The 23710-nt window shown below is 37.9% G+C and overlaps 1 protein-coding gene across 3 annotated transcripts; it reads right to left on the bottom strand.

Moving 5' to 3' along the window:
* Positions 1 to 6599: 6599 nt before the first annotated feature.
* LOC127772820 (probable LRR receptor-like serine/threonine-protein kinase At1g56130) lies at positions 6600 to 18266 on the bottom strand. 3 transcript variants are annotated; one of them, XM_052298802.1, is made up of 24 exons: positions 18039 to 18266; positions 15243 to 15426; positions 12935 to 13006; positions 12063 to 12134; positions 11909 to 11980; positions 11554 to 11625; positions 11384 to 11455; positions 11230 to 11301; positions 10883 to 10954; positions 10715 to 10786; positions 10554 to 10628; positions 10380 to 10451; positions 10218 to 10283; positions 10053 to 10118; positions 9937 to 9981; positions 9783 to 9844; positions 9277 to 9656; positions 8996 to 9194; positions 8765 to 8923; positions 8565 to 8683; positions 8254 to 8464; positions 7869 to 8100; positions 7635 to 7785; positions 6600 to 7195 (listed from the first exon to the last, which is right to left on the bottom strand). In XM_052298802.1, the coding sequence occupies exons 1-24, from the start codon at positions 18169 to 18171 to the stop codon at positions 6848 to 6850; spliced, it is 3078 nt and encodes a 1025-aa protein (XP_052154762.1). In that variant the 5' UTR covers positions 18172 to 18266; the 3' UTR covers positions 6600 to 6847. The 3 variants fall into 3 exon arrangements, with proteins under 3 accessions (XP_052154762.1, XP_052154761.1, XP_052154760.1); XM_052298801.1 differs by lacking the exon at positions 18039 to 18266 and adding an exon at positions 17328 to 17641; XM_052298800.1 differs by lacking the exon at positions 18039 to 18266 and adding an exon at positions 17328 to 17641 and having other exon boundaries at positions 10380 to 10628.
* Positions 18267 to 23710: the final 5444 nt, after the last annotated feature.

The raw sequence follows: 23710 nt of genomic DNA, 5'->3' as shown, positions 1-23710 counted from the left end.
ATTAGAATTCAGTAGTTAGCTCTACTACTAAACTTGCTCTTAACGTGATTGGCAGCCCCTCTATGATGAATTCTGGACCTTGGGAAAGCAATTTATCACATGGTAAGTACTCCCTCCATCCAAAAGTCTTAAACATATTTTATTTTCTAGTTTTTTTTCAAATGAGATGGGCATGTTTGTAGTCTCCATGCATCCAAGACTTAAATGATAAGACTGTCTTTTCAATTTGCTTTGTTAAATTAAATTATTGACCAGAACCCAAACAGTCATCTTAATATGTATGAATGTATGTATGTATGTATGTAGCTTTTGGTCTTTGTTATACACATATGAGTTAATTTTTTTTGGTCTTGGTGATAATGCCATAGACTTTTGGATGGAGGGGTTTATGAGTTTGTTCTTGTCCCTAATTTCAACATGTTAATTATCTTTGTTACCCATATTGATTTAGTTTTTTTCATTATTTTCCAATTTTTGAAATGTAATGGATGTGTGCATCTCTAGTTTCTTCTGAGTGTAGAGTTACCACTTCAATTATCTAAAAATAATAATTAGGTGACGGTTCAAAATTGGAATTCAAATTTTCTACTTCTAGTTAATTAGGACTCAGATATTTCAAATACATGAAATGCACAATTAATTAAGATGAATGCAAATGAAACCATTTCTATAAAATAAAAATCCAAATTGGACTGTTACATATCTATATATCCTTTATAGTTAGGACCAAACGCTCAACATTCATTGAGACACATCACCCTTTAGACCCTTAACCATTGGATCATTTTTGAAATGCACATGTAGCTCTTTACTTATTTCTATTCATGACTTTAATATGTTAACTTTTCATGCATGTGTCAATTCATTTGAATAACCATGGTCCACAAAGGTTAATATATTCATTACGAATGTATCATATTGTTGTTACAGGTTGAATTTGAATTGGTAAAATACATTATTGTGATTAGGATGGCACCAACAACATTTAACGATGTTCTCATAATATTAAAGCGTCTAGGCATCAAAAGATTTTGTCCTAACCATCCATTTAAAAATACAAAGAAGTAAAACTACCATAAGCAATTCATATTCTAAATATTATAAATAGTGTTTTCATTCTTTTTATAGCTCAGGTCATCAAAAATTAAACATTGTTTTATTTCTAGGTACTAAACATCACTTTTTTTTGTTCATTATTTTTAACGCATACATATTTTCAAAGTCATTAGAGTATGCACAGCCATCCCGCAACAATGCATAGGGAATCATCTAGTAAGCATGTATAACAATGCTATAGGATTTAGTGGGGAATGTAATAGCACAAACACTATTCTCTTTTTGACGGTACAACGACACAAAACTAGATATCGGCAAAGTACTTGGACTCGGTTTTCCTAGGACGCTGCCACTACAATAAAGTGGTGTAAGTAAGACTAAACAAATTACGGCCTCATGTTTGTGCCGAGTTGAATGAGAGAGAATAGGATAAGCAATTCGTAGCTAGCTTAAGCATAGGCATGTAACTATTATACGAATAAATTATTGGCTTAGCTATATAAATGATATGACAAAAGATATATATATAGCCAGCATTTGGCTCTACTATTAACATCGCTAAGTATCTTTATTAATTTTAGTATGAGCGAGGCATGCAATTAATGCTGTGGATTTATGTGATAACGTGAATATATAACTCATAGAGTAAGTTTAATAGTAGAGCTAACCCCATATAAGAATATTATTAGAGCTGATTAGCTATAAAGTTATCTTCATCTTTTTTTTCCTCCTCTCTATTTCTCGATCTTACTTATATATTTGATGCATTTATCTTCGAGCACATTAAAACTAACTTGTGCATTAGAGCTAATACTTTTTATTTTTGTTTGTTTTTCTCTCCGTCACATATATATGCTTAAAGCATGTTTATAGTCTACCATTATACTTGCTTTTAGGAAGAATAGGACATTTCTTTATTGGTCTGGATCCTAGCTTGAAGATGGTAATACGAACACACTCTGTAGAGTAAAAGTAAAAGTTACTCAGTCCGCCCCAATTCAATATAAGTATTTTTAGGATTTTAAGTTAATATGGGGCATTGATTCCAATGAAAAAAAATCTATACATTTTCAGGTAATTAGGTGCTTAAGAGGGAATCTATGCAGTTTAAGAATTCAAAATAGCAATTGATTGGTGACTAAAAGAGAATCTTTTACCACTACTTTATAAACCATTTTTGTCAACACCACTTTATTCCTAAAGATGGTCTAAAAGAAAAGTCGCTTACGAAAATTCACCGAGATCCCCGATCACAAGCTGCTATAAAAATTGATCTTTATAGACGATCGTAGAAGGACCCCTTGTAAAAATATGATTATTTCTTGCTTGACAACCATGACCACCCATGAAAAAGCCAACACATTATAAATTGCCAATTCACCCCCCCTCCCCCACATCTGTTCCCTCTCTCTCTCCTTACCTCGATCTCCTCCCCCATCTCTCTCTCTCTAGGAGAAGAGCGGCAGTGGCGATGCTCCATGCAAATGAGGGCCATGATAGTAGCGAAGGGAAGGGGTGGTGGCAACAGCAAAGGGGAGCAACGGTGGTGATAGTGGAGGAGGCAAATCTGGTATGACGGTGCTTGAGAGTGCGAGATCCAGCGATGGCATTGCTTTGGAACACTAGATCTTGACCCATGTCAGGTCGCCTCTCTCTCATGTAACAACAGTTATCTCCAACATTACGGCAGACCACTGGATTTGGTGGACTGCCATCTCCCAGCCAACATTATCATACTCTCCAGGTTCTACCACCGTCCCCAAGTGACGGAGAGAAGTGGGATCACCGGAATCCAGTGGTTGCAGGATCCAGAGCTGTGGTGAGGTCCATCGGCTCCTAGATCTAGCGGTGCGGTGGAGAAGGGGGAGACCTGAAGTTGGCCTCAGTTGCGCAGAATCCAGCAGCGACAGTGCATGTGAGCAGTGGCTGTGGTTCGACGAAGGTGACGAAGACCATGGCATGGGCTGCAAACGACAACTAGCAGGGGAGCGGTGCGAACGCCCTGCTGCTTCCTGTTGTGACGACAGTGACTCCTACTGCTATGGATGATTGTATTGTGTTGTTCATGTTCTGCTTCCAATGTATTCTATGAACGTGGATCCAGGGGCGGATCCAACACCCACAAGACCCATGGATACCCCCGGAACACCCCGTTCGTTTTTTCACCATGAATGATAAATTAAAGGTCCCTAAATGGCTGGAGATTAAAGAAACTGTATAATTGAGCCCCCCCTCTAAATTTTTTTTTCCTGGATATCCACCCCTGGTGGATCTGAATTGATGCTTGCATGTACTGTTCATGTATTTTTTTTAATGTTTTTGCCAAAGAAACTATTGTGACATAAGCCAACGGTGGTTTTCAAGTGTGAGCAGAGAATACAATTTTGATTCTTAAAAACTATGACTTGCAATGCCTCGTTGGTGGTCTATTTATAACTCTATAGGATTAATTTTTACACATGCTTTTACATGTTTATCCCTTGATAAGGACAACTACAAAGGTACTAAAGTATTTTTAAGACTTGTTTGGCTTTTGGCGGGCCTTATCAGTACTTGCGCTACCATATACACGGTCCATGGTCCGAAGGCCAATTATTGGGCTGGCCACCAGGTGGTTCTCACCCTTCCTGATGACTTCTTGTTTTCTTCATGACCTTCGTCGTCTTAACGAGTTTCGCCACCCAAGTGGGTCTTCATCACATCTATTAGGCTTTGCAACGTGATCATGGCTTCACCTCTCCCTCAAGCCTTCATTGTTACCAGCCTGCCTCCAATAGAAATGCTTTACCAAGTCGGTGCCTTAGAGACCAGTATACGAATGTTAACATGCAGTTGTGGAACTGCCTACAATACTTAATTCAAGTGAATAATAGTTTTGTCATTGTTGAATTGATGTCCAAATAACCTTTAAGGTCTGTTTCAGTGTGGATGTTGTGATGCATCCGGTGCTTACTTTTTAAGTTGAGATGAAATTATAACTTATGATCGCTGTACTTTGTTTTACTGATCAAATTATAGTTTAAGTAAAACAAGCTATCCAACTTTAATGATTCCCCAACTTTAATATATGTTTGCAACATACATTAAAACAAATCAATTTGCCACCCATGAAAATATGTACAAGTTGTTGGGTCCAACGGGATTACCACAATCCACATGTCAAATGGAGTCTACACTAGTACAGGTCCGGTCATCTGTAACGGGCCTAAAGCCTCATCTCTATCGGGTACCGCCCCCGTCACTAAGCAAAGGTCACTGGTGTGAGAAAATATCTCAATCGGACATCCGGCCGTCACGGATGACACACATCTCAATCGGGCCAACACTATAGCCCGTCACGGATTACTCTCATCTCTAACGGGCCTAAACTATAGCCCGTTACGGATGACTCTCATCTCAATCGGGCCTAAATTATAGCCCGTCACGGATGAGTCTCATCTCAATCGGGCCTAAATTATAGCCCGTCACGGATGAGTATAATCCAATAAAAAAATTGTTTTTTGGTTAGCCTCAAGCCTTTGCTAGGCACGCCCGCGGGCCGGTCTTTTCTACACCCGGGAAGAATTTCCTGGTCGGTCACCCATCCCGAAATTGCTCCACCCTAAGCACGCTTAACCTCAGAGTTCTTTGGAATCAACTTCGGGAGAAGAAGTTGTACATTCCTTCACATACACAACCATCAATATATTTAACACAACCACATTCACATAACATCTATTTTGATCACATATTTCACATCCATTCACATATTTCACCAGCAAAACCGAGTTAATTGGATCAAATATATATTTAGCAAGTATTAACATGATGAGGAGGCAAATCAGACTTCTAGGCAAAAATAAATTTCGAATTAAATTTTATGATACTAAATTAACTCATATGAAAAAACTGTCAAAAACAAAGTCGTATAACTCATTGAAATCTACCAATTTTATTTTGGTCATTTCTCCATCCGGGTTTGATTGAACTATATAAAATTTGGATTTTAAAATATAAGAAATTCAAATAATTTTTTGGGTACTAAATGATTTCAAATGGAAAAATTGTCAACAACAAAGTTGTATAACTCATCAAGATCTATAACTTTTATTTTGATCATTTTTCTATATAACATTTTTTGAACAGTTTGAATTTGAATTTGAAACTATGACAACTTCAAACAATATTTTCAAATACTAAATGATTTCAAATGGAAAAATCATCAACAACAAAGTTGTATAACTTATCAAGATTTACAACTTTTATTTTGGTCATTTTTCTACGTAACATTTATTGAACAGTTTGAATTTGAATTTGAAAATATGACAACTTCAAACAACAATTTCAAATATTAAATGATTTCAACTAAAAAAGTCAACAACAATAAAGTTGTATAACTCATCAAGATCTATAACTTTTATTTTGGTTATTTCTTCATCTGACAAAGTGATAGTAACATTGTTCATAAAATTCACATATCTCTCATCTGGTTTTATAAACTATAACACAGATATGTAAATTTTATGAACAATGTTACTAACCTTTGTCGGATGAAGAAATGACAAAAATAAAAGTTATAGATCTTGATGAGTTATACAACTTTATTGTTGTTGACTTTTTTAGTTGAAATCATTTATTATTTGAAAATATTGTCTGAAGTTGTCATATTTTCAAATTCAAATTCAAACCGTTCAAAAAAAGTTATATAGAAAAATGATCAAAATAAAAGTTATAGATCTTGATGAGTTATATAACTTTGCTGTTGATGACTTTTTTAGTTGAAATCATTTAGTATTTGAAAATGTTGTTTTGAAGTTGTCATATTTTTAAATTCAAATTCAAATTGTTCAAAAAAAAAGTTAAACAGAAAAATGAACAAAATAAAAGTTATAGATCCTGATGAGTTATACAACTTTGTTGTTGATGACTTTTCCACTTGTAATCATTTATTATTTAAAAATATTGTTTGAAGTTGTTATATTTTCAAATTCAAATTCAAACTATTCAAAAAAAAAGGTTATATAGAAAAATGACAAAAATAAAAATTGTAAATATTGATAAGTTATACAATTTTGTTGTTGACAATTTTTCCATTTGAAATCATTTACTACCCGAAAAAATATTTTGACTAATAAAATGAATTATTATACTGCAGTTAATTATTTTGCTACATGTCAACTCACAAATATAAATATTTCATATGAAAAATGAAAAAAATACTAAGTCATCTCAATCGGGCATTAATATAGAGCCCGCCACGGATAAGTCATCTGTGATGGGCCTAGTTGTTGAGATATGGTCGCACGGACATGTTAGATGGGCATAAAACTCAGGCCCGTCACGGATGACCATCATCTGTGACGGGCACCAACTTGAGGCCCGATTGAGACGTGGAATGTTATCTCAATCGGGCCTAAACTACGGCCCGTCACTGATATGTGTCATCCGTGACGGGCCTGAGTTATCTCAATCGGGCCGAAAAAAGGCCCGATTGAGATGACTTCCTTGTGACGGCCGCTAATTTCAAGTATGTTAGAGGCCGTCACAGATGGAAGGTTCTGTACTAGTGCTAATTGTCCACTTTATTGCCTCATGTGTCAACCATTTATTCCATGAAGTTTTGTTTCTTATGACACTATTAGGTCGCCCCTTATTACAGTTTACACTTATTACAGCTTTGTTCCTGAAATATCTATAAATATCCAAATACCACTAACATCAGCATGCAACTATATATGTAAGTAAGAACGAGCAGTATTCAATATTGTCACATCAACCAAAAATCGACCATCTGCACAATTCAACTTTGCATTCACCTTCCCGCTTTGATTATAGGTGGTGATTGCTGCAGAGGTTCGATCTCGTTCTGCCTGCTGAACTCATGGGTGGTAGACCCTGAGTAGCTGCTGGTGACATAGCTTCTATTACCGTCCATCATTTGCCACTCAGTGATGTAGCTTGGCTTTGTGACCACCTCAGGTACCTCAACTTCTCCAGTGAGCATTGCCACGACCTTCGACATTGGTGGTCGCTGATGTGGTGAGCCCTGCGTGCAGTGCAGCGCAACACGGATGACTCTAAAAGCTTCATCCTTGTTGAATCCCTTGAGACTTGGGTCAAGGATTCTGAGAGCTTGCTCCTTTTCATACTGGTCCCAGGCCTATAGATGACCATAGGTTTAGTACACAAGAGATAATACAAAGAAATTAACTTTTTTTATCGCTTAGGGGGTTCGTGGAGGGCAAACACAAAAAAGGATAGATGGGCAAGTGTTGGCTTGATCTAGGATGTAATGAGACTAGATTAGTTCATATTGATTGCTTCCTTGCTAATTGATGCATGCTATACCCTTTTGTAGGTATGTCTAGCTAGTTGATTCAATTGATCTATCCCTAATACATGGAATATATCCATAAGGGGTAACTCGAAAATAAGGAAATTAACTATTCTTATCTCTAATTTTAAACTATTAACAAACAAACAGACTCCATGAAAATACTACGGTATCCCCGGTAAGTTCACATCAATAGTACTCCCTGAATATAAACAAATTAAACCAATGTTTTCTTGGATGAAAATATTATTGATCAGCTTATTACCCATTCGAGGAGATTGATCTTGCTTTCTTCGAGAGAGTTATTAGTGTTTGATCGACCAGCAACAGTCTCCAGCATAACCACCCCAAATGCAAAAACATCAGCCTTTTGTGTCAAATGACCTCTCATTGCATACTCAGGAGCCAGATAGCCACTTGTCAAAGGTAAAACAAGTTAAAAGTAGCTTTCATGTCAAAAGTTACAGCTAGAAGAAGAGAAATGGTGTTATGTTCTTACAATGTGCCTGCAATTCTCGTGCTCACATGAGTTTGCTTCTCATCATAGAGCTTGGCGAGTCCAAAGTCAGAGATCTTTGGGATCAGATCAGTGTCAAGTAGTATGTTGCTGGCTTTGATGTCCCTATGCACGATGCACACACTCGACTCCTCATGAAGATAACTTAGGCCTCTTGCAATGCCTAAAATGATCTCGAAGCGCATTGCCCAGTCTAGATTTAAGCTACTATGTCCTATACAAGTCGAAATAACTCAATAAAGCCTCGACAATACAAATGATGCAAAAACACAGAAGAAAATTATCAAGTATTCATGAAACAAGGGAGTTTTATTAGCGAGATCAAGTATATTCATATGTGCTGGCAATTTGCAGAAGTGAAACTCACCAAAGATTGCTCGATCCAGGCTTCCATTTTCAAGGTACTCATAAACCAACAATGGTGTGTTGCTGTCAATGCAACATCCATGCAGTTTCACAAGATTCCGGTGTTGCACAGCAGAAATTGTTGCAACCTCCGTAACAAATTGGCTTTTGCCTTGATGAGATGATTCAGAAAGTTGTTTCACAGCTATAACTCTTCCATCGGGCAGCTTACCCTGTTGAATGAATAACCTTCTAAAGTTACATGTATATTTTGAATGTGGAGAAGAAAGTTGCACTTAATACCAAATCAGATAATTGAGGGAAATAGACAACCTTATACACTGGCCCATATCCGCCTTCCCCGATAATGTTTTGAGAATTAAAATTGTCTGTGGCTAGCTTGAGTTCAGAGTTACTGAAGACATCAGGTCGTCCAACCAGGTTGTACAGTTCTGTATTTTCATACCAGCAGATGGTAAAGAACAAATAATTTGAAAATTATGTTGTCTGAATAAATGTACTAAAAAGGATACCTTCTTTCTGCTTTGCCATTGTTCTTCGCTTCTTTATCCACATAAATATTCCAAATAAGCCTGCTAATCCTAACACTGACGCGCCAGTCAATATTCCAGCAATTTCACCTGCTTTGCTTCCCATTTTTGGTACACCATTTCGCACAGTTGGAGTAAAATCTGAAAATAAATGTTTTTACTTACTAGAGCCAATGTAACCTACATTGAAGTTAATATAACAGGTTTGCTTACTTGGAGTGACGCTTAATGCTGAGATCATCGGTCCGTAGTAACCTTGGGTAGGTATGCCAGAAGTGCCCTTGCCAGCCCAAAAGAGATGGATCTCAAGGAAGTTTTTTAACACGGTTGCCGTGTAAGTCCTGTTAATTGCAGTAAAAGATTTTCCACCAGCTGTCTTCCTTATATCGAAATTCTTTTCTTTCAGAGCACCCTATGCAAATGTTAGTAATACTTTCAGATATAGAATAAAAGACTTGGTAAACCAATTCCTATACAATGCACTCAATCTGTACCTGGACATATATGTCAAAAATTCTCCTTCCTAAGCTTAGCCAAGTTTGCGTGTCTGGAAAAGCAAACTCTGCGAATTGAAGCATAACAGTGTAATTTCCATTCTCAAGTCCAAGCCCATAATATCTCAGTGAAGATGGTGACATCCTTGCAGTCTCGAACAATTTTGAGTCGACTGCATTCTGGAAATGCTGAGAGCTATATATTATGTCCATTCTATCCGTGGCTTGGTAAAAGTATCCTACATTGCTAACACCCCATCTTATTTGATCAGTAACATAATATGATGCATCCCCAAGGTTTGCAGCATCTGCTTCATATATGGTATTATCTGAGCCCCTAGTAGATAAATCACTGCCGCAGTCAACCGCAAACGAATAATCTGGAATTAAGATGTGCAAAATTATAGCCAGTATTCAAAATCATAGCATCTGTGCAAAACTATAACCATTATCCGAAATCCTTTCATTCTGTTAACTACTACAGATAACAGGAGTGGCAAATATACATTTGGGAGATCCACGGAAACAAGGAGTGTCCTGCTGGAGGCAGTTTAGTCCGGAAGGTATACTGTGCATAATTTGAATTGAAAAGTAAAAGCCATGAAAAAGATTTTATTACATTTAATAAATGGCGAAAGCATAAGTAAATTTTGTAAGTACCTGTTTTTGGTGCTACCAAGAACAATGTTGTTTGCCACCAAATTCCTTGTTCAAATAAAACATTAGAATATCTATTTTTGAACTTGGCAACAAAAAATTGAAACTTTTACACTCACAATTGCAAATTATTCTGGGTAGCCCAAGAAGGAAAGGTTCCGGTGAGATGATTGTAGGAAAAATCTCTGGAAACAGCCCAGTATTATTAGAATTGAACTGAATATATCATTCTATTATGAAAAATATTTTGTGCTATAATGATATGTTGATAGTTATTGACGTACATCACTTTTAAAGAAGAGCTTATAACATTAGGCAAACTTCCTATAAGGCTATTGTTCCCAAGAAACCTGAATTGTGCAGAATACAAAATGATGAAACATGGGCATAATCTTATCAGGTGTCTCTATGAATTGAATTCATTTAAATAAAGAATTTTTTTTTACAGGAATTGAAGCCTTCCTAGATTCAGGATGGACTGAGGAACTTGGCCTGTAATATTGTTAAAACTCAAGTCCCTGTGCCACAGGAAAGAAACATTACTTGAACAAATACTTATCAATTCCAGGAAATGACCAAAAGCTTTATAACAGGCACCATGGCCAATAATGAAAACATACAGCATGGTTAACGCTGCAAACTTCGAAAAATCTACTGTTTCAAGGTTTTCCGATATCCTGCAGTTCCTTAATACTCTGTAAAAATGAAATCAAATATAGGTGACTTGTAACTTTGACAATATTCTAAGCTCTAATGCTCTATAGCAAAAGGCATCACATACAAGTTGGTCAAAGATGTCAGATTACTGATAAATCCCAGTGAAGAGCTCCCATTTACAATATCACCAATCCGTCTGCTCAATTGTATTTCACAAATCAGTTATCAAGCTTGACCTTCTAACTTTCTAAGCCATCAAAGGTCCAAAGATGTCAAAAAACAATGTACTTACAAGTTTGTTAGTTTGGTCAGATTAGAAAAACTTGCAGGAATTGGCCCTTCAAAAGAATTTCCTTGGAAAGCCCTACAAGTTCATACTTTCAGAAAATAAAGTAGGGACTTGCAAGGTCCAAATTAGTATAACAGAATGCAAGCTCTATGTATCAACATGCCATGTATACCAATTTAATGGTATGCAGATATCTGCATTTTTATTCAGTGACAACTGAATGGTGAAAAATGCTATTGCCCGAGTTCAAATGGAAAGGACATATACAGAAAATTTATGCTTGACAATTTCCCTGTCTCTAAAATAAGACACTGTATAACGCTTTACCAATTTAATATAGTAAATCTTACAGATCTTCCAATTCAGTCAAGCTCCCCAAGTAATCCGGTAATTTCCCTGTGAATTCATTATCTGACGCTTTCCTGCAAACAGACCAAAATATTTGACATTTAGCATATGAAAACACAATGAAAATAACAGTTGAGGATCTGTTATTGACTTTACAAGTACTTCAGGTTCTTAAGCTTGGAGATCGTTGAAGGGAACGGGCCGCTGAATCCAGAACTATCAATATACCTGTTATTGAAACATGCAGTAATTATCAAGTTGAACACTAGATCTCTCCATTCCAAATTTAGTTCTTAGAAATTGGATGTTATAAGCGAGGCATTTACAACTGCTCAAGTTTGGTCAAGTTGCCCAGTTCTTCAGGAAGTTCACCAGTAAAGTTGTCCAGGCTAATGCCCCTGAATCAAGAAGAAATATTTCAGGAGTGATATTAATTATTTGGGTTCAACTGCTAACAGAAGAGGGGCATAGTTTTCCAAATAAGCCATCTGAGCCACTGTTCACATGTACAATATCTACTTGAAAATACTGACATGCCAAACATATGACTTAGGAGTTTTTTTTTATAGCTTTATTGTCAATAAGTTATGCGATTAACAATTTCCCTATAATTATATTAGTTTACCTAGTCCATAATATATATATATAGCTCTGATTGATCTCAAATAAAAGATCTCTTACAATGAGAGGAGATTGGTGAGGTTCCCAAGTTCCTTCGGAAGTTGTCCAGACAGTGGATTGAAACCCAAGCCCCTTCAAATGATGAAAGATAATTAAAACATAACACCCACCAATGGATGGTGTATTAATCCATAGCTTGACATGTAACTCCTACAAATATTTCATGGAAGCAAATTTTCCAATGAATGATGGGATGGCACCAGTCAAATAATTCTGATTCAGGTTCCTGAAACAACACCGGGAACATCAAGTCCATTAGCAAACACAAAATCTTGCAACTACCATTTGCTGTTTTTTGCCTTGAAATCAACAGTTAATTATTCAAAGGATTTTTTATGGTACACCAAGTCTTTCCAAACCATGTATTTTGCATCGACGGTTCATATTACTCTTACTTCATAGGTGGTAAGTGGACCTTTATGTGTTCTAATGTCGATTATTATGATAGAAGGAAATGAAATATGTTTTCAAATTTGAATGTATACAATCAGTTCTGTAAGAAAACAAATAAAATGCTACAACTGAAATTCTGAACTTCAAATATATTTGGCATCTAATTATATTTCCTGTCTGTTTCACAAGATATCAATCATTCAGAGTCTAATAAGAGTATCAGTTTTCATTCTTCTGTTTTGTTTTAGTATAAAACTTTGTGTTATGATTACTTTGGATCCTAGATATATTTGGTGTATTTGTTTGAATTTTGAATTCAGGAGCTTCAGTTGAGTTAGTGAAAGATTCCACGTTTTTGTAGCTAGACAATATCACTGATTACATTAGAAGGATAATACTTTTGCCTGATATATTAATGGCAGGACAGAACATTTTCTCATTAGGGCAAAGCCATCAATATCAATATAGTGATGAGTATTTTGTTAGAGCTCTTACCTCTAAAGATGTTAGATGGAGCCCCCTAAAAAGAATTCTTATATTCATGGGGTTAAAATTTTGTATTCTACAAAACATTGACATACAGCTTAACAAACTTCGTTATCAATATTAAGATTACAAGTCATAGATCCATACAGGTCCTGTAGAAAGGTGAGATTCTGTAGCTCTGCAGGTATTCGACCAACAACGTTTAACTTTCTTACCCTCCTGCAAAACACACAAGTAATATTAATAAGTAAAAGGAATAACTCCAATTTTTCCACTTTTGAAAATAGAAGTCCAATTTTGGACCTTGATTTTGCCCCTATATAAAAAAACCATTTGATTTTGCCCCAAGAACATGCAAAACAAGGTCAGTTGACCCTGGCCGGACAATGGATTACTCTTTTTTATCTCAAAAAAAAAGGATTACTCCCGTTGTGATTCAGCATGCACTAACTTTGGAATGGACTGGTGTGGTTCATCTTTTCCTCGGAGACATTCATATTGAATTATAAATGAGAAAAATGTTGGCCAGTAATTGTGAAGACCAAATTCCTGATTGGATGGGGCACCAAATGCCTCTGCGTCCCTCTAATGGAATGGTGTTTGCTTTAGCTTGTGTGCAAGAGTTGGTAAAAGGCCTTTACATAAGATCTATAGTAAATTATATGAAAAGGGAGACACATGAATTACTGCTAAATATAAATATATTCTAGTAACCTGATTGCAAAAACAGTAATGTAAATTAACATGGTAAAGTCAAGCACGTCAAGCTATGGCTGTCAATCTAGTACTATCCTCAGGTGTAAATAGAGCTGAAAACGAAAGGAAGAACTTTTATATCAATGGTATTAAGGAGGTGAGTCTCTAAATAGAGGATAAGATTAATACGCTCAATAGCATATAAGTAATTCTCAAATGACCCAATGTAATTCTCAATAGCAAGTGGCATGTCTGAAGAGAGGGATCAAAATTTTTTGACAAGTCAACGGTACTCGAAAATATTGATAACCATGGTTAAGCATGACTAAGGTCATTCCCAACCTAATGACTAGGATGGTGTCCATAGCATTAAATAAGCTGCCACCTAGGATGAAAAATGATGTGGCAAGTGAATAAATGAAGAAAGAGAAGGAAACCATGTCTTGCATGAGACATGGTTTCTACACAACATCCAAAACATCATGTAAGATAAGTAGCATTAAATTTAAGTATGGAATAGTGGTGTTTGCATTGGGAGGGTAGTGTCTAGTATTAGTTTCTTGATGATGTGGAGTTTATGGAAACTATGTCTAGTGTCTTGGGTTGGGAATGGCCTAAGTGGCCGTCTTAGACGACAATTGCACCCAACCTAGAGGCAGGATCCTAAGCATCTAGTTCCTGGAGATACAATGTCATTCTCAGTAATTCGGGTCAACTAGAGTAAATAAAGGTCTAGAAGGAGCAGCATACAGTAACACATAGGGATTTGTGTGCTGGCCACACAAAGACAAGGCAAATAACGAGTCAGAAGCAGCAGGAACGCATGCATGCATAAAAATTGCTTCGTGCTTCACAGTCATATTGAATGGCCAGCCAATTAATGCTATCAGCTCACTACCATCTTTTCCTCTCACAAAAACATGTGGGTTCTAGATTTTCTTATTTCCAATTAATTTCCAGAAAATATGAAATTCACAATTTGGAACTTTTATTAATTCTCTATTAGATAATTCAAACAATATACACTTTCACACATAGATTAGTCTGAAATGACTCCACCATTATAGAAACTCATAGATGGTTTAGGGACAACCTGTGATGATCCTTTCAGAACTTTTTCCTAGTAGTGTGCCGGTTTAAGTCTCAACTCTCAATAGGTCATTTAATATACTAGCCAAATACATGTGCGTTGCAACGGATTATTGAAAATAGAAAAAAAATCAGTTCTCATGGTTTAAAAAGGACTATTTATCTCTACTTGTTTCAAACAAGATTCTTCATATTAAAAAGAAAAACATATGCCAGCTGTTCTTGTAGAGGTTGGTTAGTACAATGACCTCATGTAGTGTACCTCATGATCCATTTGTCAATGGTGATGGTGGTGTAGTGTACCCCATGGTCCCATATGTCAATGGTGGTGCCGGTGGTGGTGGTGACAGACTAGAGTCTTTTGAAGTAGTATAGATTTGTGTCTAGAGTGTGAGCTGGCCAGATCAGGCTTTGGCTGGTACTAAACCAGACAAGCCAGTGTTCCCCCTTTTTTGTCCAGTTAACCGGCTTGCCTGGTTGAGTTATTTATGCTATCATAAAATCTATGCAGGGGCAAGTAGCAGATGTACATTTGTTGAACTTGATGACACCTAGAAATCAAGCAACCAACAATACTTACAGGTTCAGCAAGACATGGGCTATTTCTGGCATACTGCATGAACACCTTCTATGTACAGCTGATCAAAACAAGACAAGAAGGCATGCTTACAGTTTGATAATATGGCAGATGGTGTTGTTGTTGGAAGAGCAGTCACACTTGATGGCAGGGTCTTTTGGGTAGTTATCCCAGTCGGATTTGTCGGAGGCTACACCGCTGCAGGGCTCACCACTGATGTTCCATTCCGATGATGCCGTCAGGCCCCATCTCCCCATTATTGTGTTTAGCGCTGACACTGGACCATTAAACTGGTATTAGTACTTAGTATATGCTATGAATGCATAACTATGCAATCTAGTAAATCACTTTAAGCTGCATTTGGATCAATGATATGGGCCTGGGGTCGCAGAATTGGAACCAAAATCCTGGCAGAAAGGTATTTGGGATCTCATGGAATTTGAATTATTGATTCCAACAAAATTTCAAACAGTCAGATTCTCAGCTTATGGGATTTTTGGCCAGAAAATAGGAAAATGATTCTTTTCCCATACAGCATTTACTACTACGTAAAAGCTCATAGGTGCCAATTCTAAAGGGCTTTCGAACCGAAATTGTGAACCGTGCTGCACGCTACATCCACCACCGGACGCCGCGCCGCCGCCGGATCCGTTCACTCCACCGCCGTCGTCGCCCATTGCCGCCCCGCTAGATCTGGCCGGAGCGGCGCGGATCTGGCGTTTTACCGCCGCCGCCTCCCAGGGAAACTCCCCCGGTCTCCTGAGGACAACGCGAAAGAGGAGCCCCGCCGCCACCATCCTTGCGGCCGCACGGCTTTGCCAGCGGCCACTCGGGCGGGGGCGAGGCGGAGGAGGGAGGTGGGGGAGAGAAGAGGCGGCCGGGTCGTCGCCTCCCGTGCCGCCCCTGGGGGAGGACGACGCAAGAGCCCCCTCAAAAGAATCTTGCCCCTGCTTCTGAATACTTAAAGATATATATGACATATTATCAAAGTGCCGAACATCATTAATTTTAAAAATTATTTGAGCGTAACCTTACCATTTATGGTCAAACTAGGAATTGTATTGGTCAATGTTGAGATGTAAACGGAAATTATAGTACTCGCTCAGTCCCAATATAAGTGCAACCTAGTACAGATGTGACATATCCTAAGATGGAGGGAGTATTAATCTCTATATGTAACCTCGTTTTCAATTGGACAAGTCCATATTACACCTCTCTACAGTCAGGTCTGTCTAAAAAGACAGTCCTTTACTATGAAATTAGACATTTTACACCCAAAAATACTGCCTATGGATGATACAATCTGGTTTTAATGATGATTTTCATGATTTTGATGTCCAAATAAAATTTTATTTTACTCATACGGCATCTAGGTATTAAGATATGTGAAAAAAAGAGTTAAATGTAAGTACAAATATATATATTATTTTGATGTAAATATCATGAAAGTGATTATTAAAATCTGGTTGTACTGCTCTTAGGGTGGTATTTTGACCCATTTTGATAGTTGAGTGGTGTAAAATGCCTGATTTCGTAGTTAGGGGTGTAATATAAACTTGTTCCTAGTTGTTTACAGTGCACATATGTTTTATTTTTCCTGTCTTATACTTAAATAAATAAAGTATGCTCTAAAATGATTTTAAAGTTTACCATCAACGAAGTTACATATCGCTAGCTAGTTGGATCTTTTCAGTCTTTATGTGAAATTTCCCTAATATATTTTTTTAATTGTTAAAGAGTAAGTTTTTTCAAGTAGAAATTTGTAGTCTATTACAAAGTTTTTTGCTCTAATGAAAAAAGTTTCATAAGTAGTTCAAAAGCTGTTTTAGGGAGAAAAAAAAAGTATTGTACTCTTTGGAAGAAAGTTGTCTTTCTATGAGAATTTCTCATTTATACTACAAATATTGTTGAAAGTTTCATAGGCATATCACATACTACATTACTACTCTGTCCTATTTTTTTTTTTAAAAAAAAAAACAACATGTAGGGACGAATCAGTAGTTGATTCTTTTTTGTACCAAGGGTGTATGTTTGAGAGTGGAATCATTGTTCATAGCAAGTAGAAGTAACAAGTGATTATAAAGTAGAACAAGGGACCTATAAAGTTTATTTCCTGCTGCCAACTTCTTTAAAAAACGGCTTCAGCACATGACGTATCGACCAAAATCTCGTGCCCACCACGACGAGGCAGGTGAACATGCCCGCGAGTTACGCCGCGCGCGAATATTCGCGAATTAGGACCCACACACGGACACGGCGACTCCATCCACACCTCGCCGCAGCCGCCGCCGCCGCTTTCCCCGTCCATATCCGCTCCCTGCCGACTCAGTCCCCGCCATTTGCTACCTTCCATCTCCGCTCAGCGCCGGGCCGCTGCTTCTTTCCACCGGTAAAGCATTTTGGGCTCTTCTTTCTTCTTCTACCTTGGCTTCTAACATCTTCTCCTCCTCCAATGTCGCCTCGTTGTCTTCCTTCTGTTCTTGGCTAAAGCGACACGCCACCGGAGATTCCTACAGCCTTAATTACTAGTACTAGTGCTTGTTGCTATCTTCTTTGGTTGATTGGGAAAGAAAGAAAAAAAAAAGATTCGTACGGTTTAGATTATTGGGGTAGGAAGAAATTTTGTTCCATGCTGTCTGAGAAGGGGGGGGGGGGGGGGGGGGATTCGATTCATGGTGATATCCAAACAGTGAAATTGGCATTTGAACACGATAATTTCTACCGGCCATAATTATCTCTGTTCATTCATGTCAACCCCGTCGACAAGACGTCAAGACACCGTACCACTACCAACCATTGTAGTACTGCTGCAATTGATATAGAGAGAGGAAAACGAAAGAAGACGCATGCATGCATGGTAGTAGTAAGAAGTAATTATTTCGTGGTTACCTTCGATTGGATCAGTTTTTGGTGCTTGCTGAGCTTGAGCGGCAGCGATCCGCCATGACCACAATACAAGCACCAGCCACAGGAGATGGCCACGGAAACCGCCGCCGCCGCTGCTGCTGTTGCGACGCCGCATCTCTCTCTCTCTCTCAGTGGGCAGTGGGTGCGGCAGCAATGTGTTGTGGGGCTTCTCAAACTATTACTACTGCTTTGTGCTGCCGAGACAATGTCGTGGTATGTAAATACTCCCCTCGTGTTATAAGACGTCTAGAATTTGGTTAAAGTCAAATTACTTTAAATTTAGCTAAGTTTATAAACAAATATAATAATATTTATAACACCAAATTAGTTTTATTAAATCAATAATTAAATATATTTTTATAATAAATTTGTCTTGGTTGAAAATGTTATTATTTTTTCTACAAACTTAGCCAAAGTTGAAGCAGTTTGACTTTAATCAAAGTCAAAACGTTTTATAACCTAAAACAGTATGTGTGTATATATATATATATAGCAAAACTATTCTACACCCGGGTATATAATAGTTATTTTATACCCCCTCCCTCCCAAAGGCCAAACCCACCTCCCCTCACTTCTAAGGGCTCAAAACCCACCTCCCACCTCAATTAATGGTCGGTCAAAGCACCCCACGTCGGTCAAACCTCAGTCAACCCGCCTACTAACTCCCCCCACCACTCACCTCTTCTGAGTTCTCGTCTCGCAGGATGCAGTAACACGACGGCCACCGTGCAGTAACATTGTATCTTACATGTAGTAACAACATGACAACTACGTCAAAATATATGCATGACGGATCTACTTTTAATAAGCATTTTTTTTCTAATATTCTAGTGCAAACGGTTTCAAAAAATAATGAATGATGCGAGAGATATCGCTCTCCAAAGGTGGGCTTTCTTGATGTTTTACTCTTCTTGTGTCTGTTACTATTGTATGTTCTCTGTTACTGCAATTCCATCATAATATTACTGCAATGGTGCAATGATGATTATTAGTTTCACATGTTTTCTCGAGGAAGGTTTGATGCATGTTCCTCGTTATAAGAAAACCTTTTGTCAAGAAAATTAGTTTCCTTCGTCCATACCAAATGAAACATATGTTGAATAATAACGTTTTTTCAAATATATTATAATGGCTCAACATGTAGTAACATACATCATGTTCTGCGGTAAGACATATATTCACTTGTAGTAATGTAGTCTGTTATTACATGTCAACCTAATGTAGTAACGCACGCCATGTTCGGCAGTAACACAAAAAGGACCATGCAGTAACGTGGACACAAACATGTTGATTTGTGTATGAGTTCGTTACTACATGTTAACCTAGTGTAGTAACACACATTATGTTCGGTAGTAACACGAGAAGGACCATGCAGTAATATGGACACAAACAGGTTGATTTGTATATAAGTGTTGTGCAATGGAGCTAAAGATATACGTATAGCTTACATATCTCAATGCCTAGCTCTAGTGTAATGGTTCAAATGCTATTACCTTTTTTTTTCTTTTTATGGTCGAGGAAAGGCATGTGCGGTTTCGCTTGTGGTCTAGGAGGGACATCGTGTGAGCTAAGGCGCGAGTCAAGGATAGCTCGAACAATTTGGAGGAAGGAGGAGGTATAGAGTAATTATTCCAAAGGGATATGTTTGTACAATAACATGGAGTAGACATATTCACACTGTTACTGTTGTAGTGCTATCACGATCAAATTATGGGCACCAAAGCAAACATATCTCAACCTTATGAGTCAAACCCTTGGGTTTACCTCATCATCTTATCCTAGATTGGTTTGGTCTCGTCCCACAAAAATGTTGCGTAGTAACAAGTTTCGAAGTAATAGAATGTGTAATTGGCAGTAACAAGAGTGTATTCTTGCAGTAACATGGTTTTACCAAATATATAAAATTGTTAAAAAAAACTCATACGCCAGTCAAACCTTTCTCAAAGCCACCTACAGACTTTCACTATGGCCCACCTATTCAACTTTCATCATACATAAATGACATAGTAACTCTACAACTATCATGTAGTAACAGAGCTACTTGGACGTGGTAACATACACCTATCATGTAGTAACACTTCTACTTTTGTACAGTAACAAGTATATGGTCAGTATGTAAGCCTTTAATCCATATATTTTTTGTTTCAATTCCTGATTTATTAGTAGATTTCACTATTGGTAGAGAGATGTGGGCTAGGGCAAGAAGAAATGAGAGGAAAAAACGTATAAGTGCGACTAGAGCGGGAAGGGTCACTCTCACACAGGCGGATATGCAAACTCGTGGGTAATACATGACTTGAGAGTTATTCCAAGGAAATATTATTATAAACAATAAACATCACAAACAATTGTACATAGTTTACTCTGTTGCCACACATTATGTATATTGTTACTATACTTCTTTTTGGGAGGATCAATGTTTACAATTTGTAGTAATATAATGTGTTACTGCAATTACTTGGTATTGTTACTGCAAGAACATATATAAAACCAATTAGTTACCAATGGTTTTCCATGAAGAATAAACCAGCGAGTGGTTTTCTATAGGAGGAGGAGGAGGTGCACTCAAGGTGCATCTTGCTAGTAGGGAGCGACAGAGGGGTAGGGGTGTGTATGCTTGGATCAGGAACATTGGGAGCACGGTGGAAAGCCTACGTACATAGGGGATTGAAGGAAAATAAGACCGCATGTCCCAGGAGCACTACCAACCTTGCTTAAAACTAGTCAAACTGAATCCATCATGTCCAATCTCGATCAAACCCCTAAGTGGATGCAACATCCATGTAGTTAAAATTCTGTAGTAATATAGTGGTAAAAGGTAGTAACAACTTATGTGTTTTGCAGTAACCGAGCATGTTACTACAATTCCATGGTGGTAGTAACATCTTATGTGTTTTGCAGTAACCGAGCGTGTTACTGCAATTTCGTGGTGATGTTACTACGAAATTGCAATGTAGTTAATTTTTATTTTACATGGTGTTCAAATTAATCTACCATGTGTTTTGGTTTGAACAATATATTAAACGATAGGGGATGTTGGTAACATGATTTAATGTTTAATAAGAATCAGTCACCTTCTCCCTTTCTCAGAAAATAGCATAGGTGTGAATTGGTTAGGAAAAATTGCTTGAAACCATGAGGTCATGAGTTCAAGTCTTAATTTTGCGAATTTAGTTTTTAATTTTTCTTAGCACAAGAAAGATAGAGGAAATAAAACAAAAAAAAAAAGAAAAAACAACGAAGAAACGGGAAGGGAGAAGAGAGAGATCGGGAGGGGAGAGAGAGGAAGGGATGGCGAGAGGGGAGAGAGGAAGGTGGGAAAAGAAAAGAGATCGGAAGGGGAGAGGGAGCCGGACGGATCGGGTGGGTGGAGGGCGGGATGAGGCAGGCGGAGGGGGGTGTAGAATAGTCTCACCATATATATATATATATATATATATATATATATATATATATATATATATAGAACACTCATATGGGGCACCATGGTGCCCGGGCACCATGGTATCAAATGCATAAAATCATTCAAATTTTTCAAAATTTTCAAATTGTGAGTATATACCTAGTTATAATAATTTGATTCATACCTATACCTATCAACAAAACAACTTAAATTTAACTTTATTTCACAATCCATGATTACATACCTAACTAATTATATGTATGGATGCTATATACCTAGAATCAAAATCTAACAAAAATAAGTTCAAATTCAGTTCAAACTTGCTTTGAATTAGTTAGTAAAGTAGTTAATGTTAATACCTAAGTAATTGAAAAAGTTTCATACTCATTTGAATTGGGTATATACTCAATTTCAACAATGGTGCCCGGGCACCATGGAGCACCAAACAAATTTACTATATATATATATATATATATATATATATATATATATATATATATATATATATATATATATATATATATATATATTGAATCTATTCTACATCCTCCCCTAGAATAACTATTCTACACCCCCTCCCATGGGTCAAACCCACCTCCCCCAGCCTCCCTAGGGCCCAAACCCCCCCCCCCCACCTTGGTCAAAGCGTCCTCCCGCCGGTCAAACCCGCCCACCACTTTGCTGCTCTCGTCTTGCAGGAATCGTGCAGTAACAGGACGGTCATCGTGCAGTAATAAGACAACATTATCGCAGTAACAACGTCAAAAAGTAGCCATGATGGATCTAGTTTCGTTAAGCTTTTTTTTATGAACATCATGGTGCAAACGGATTGGAAATACAAGATATGATGTGAAAGATATTGCTCTCTAAAGATTGAGATTTACCTCTTTTTTAGTCCTCGTCTCACTGGAACAGTGTAGTAACACAATGGCCAATATGCAGTAACATATCTGCTTTTCGCAGTAACAACGTTAAAAAATAGTTATGATGGTTCTAGTTTCGTTAAGCACTTTTTTTTACGAACGCCATGATGCAAATGGGTTAGAAAAATAAGACATGACGTGTACGTTAGTACTCTCTAAAGATTGAGATTTAAAATACTCTAGATCTAAAAAAACATTACTTCTGTAGGGCCACTGTTACTATGTATGTTCTCTGTTACTGCAAATTTTGTCATATTGTTACTGCCAAAAGTGCAATAACAACCTATATATTTTTGCAGTAACATATGATGTTACTACCCTTCTGAGATAATGTTACTGCCGAATCATAGTAACAAGGTATAATTGTTACAGGTACATAACTGATTTGTTCTCACACAATTTAAACAGACATATAAAACATGCAAACAATGTTTTCTATTCATATAACATCATGCAGTGAATTGGTTAAGAGAGCTTGCCATGAATTATGAGATCATGGGTTATATAAATATAAATATAAATAAATAAATAAATAAATATATATATATATATATATATATATATATATATATATATATAAGTTAAGGAGTGATCCTCTCTAGCAGGAGATCGTGAGATCCCCTTTTGTGAGTTTGGCCGGGGGGAAAGGGCTCGCCTCAAGAGATCGCGTGTCCGCCCTCAGTGTTGCTAGTCGTGCGTAGGCGAGAGGATTATACAGGTTCGGGCCGCTATGGAGCGTAATACCCTACTCCTGTGTGTGAGATTACGGTTGAGTGTTACAAGGGTCCCTAAGCTCCGGAGAACGTTCTCACTTCTTTTTCCCTAGAGCTCAGGTCTGCTTGGAGTCATCCATCTTCTCGGTGGGCAAGGTCCTCCTTTTATAGCTCAAGGGGATACCACATGCACCGCCTCTACCTACTCTTCTACCGGGTAGGGTGGGGACCTTGACCGGATCTCGATCCATGCCTTCGCCTGGAAGCTAAGCCGCAGCTCGTCCTTGAGTGGGACCCAGTGCCGTCCCCCCGCCTGACACGGGGGACAGTTCTGTCATTCCCTCATAAATGGGTGAAAACTTGTGGCAACCGTCCTTCTCGTGGAGGGAGCTCCGAATCATGCTCTGACGGGACGGGTCATACCTACCTCCACTCCGCCGGGGACAGAGGCGATGTGGGGGCATGGTTGCCCGTCCAGTCAGATGCGACCGGCGACAGGCCGGTCACAGACCGGTCATTCCTGACTGACGCGCGTTAGTCGGGCGGCACCGCACGTCTGCCCCTACCGCATTTAATGCGGCAAGGGGTAGTTGGGGCGCCGCACACATTGATAGC

The sequence above is a fragment of the Oryza glaberrima genome, chromosome 5 (assembly GCF_000147395.1).
Source record: "Oryza glaberrima chromosome 5, OglaRS2, whole genome shotgun sequence".
NCBI classification, from domain to species: Eukaryota; Viridiplantae; Streptophyta; class Magnoliopsida; order Poales; family Poaceae; genus Oryza; species Oryza glaberrima.
The sequence above is the reverse complement of the archived record's forward strand: the minus strand, read 5'-3'. Positions and strand labels throughout refer to the sequence as shown.

What these genes read in the sequence shown, in the direction of transcription:
- LOC127772820 (XM_052298800.1), bottom strand. Translation starts at nt 17,502, where the DNA reads ATGGAAGGTAGCAAATGGCGGGGACTGAGTCGGCAGGGAGCGGATATG. An exon ending in TTGACTGAATTGGAAGATCT is followed by an intron (nt 10,955 to 11,229) that starts GTAAGATTTACT and finishes ATGAACTTGTAG; the next exon opens with GGCTTTCCAAGGAAATTCTT. An exon ending in AGATCAATCTCCTCGAATGG is followed by an intron (nt 7,196 to 7,634) that starts GTAATAAGCTGA and finishes GGTCATCTATAG; the next exon opens with GCCTGGGACCAGTATGAAAA.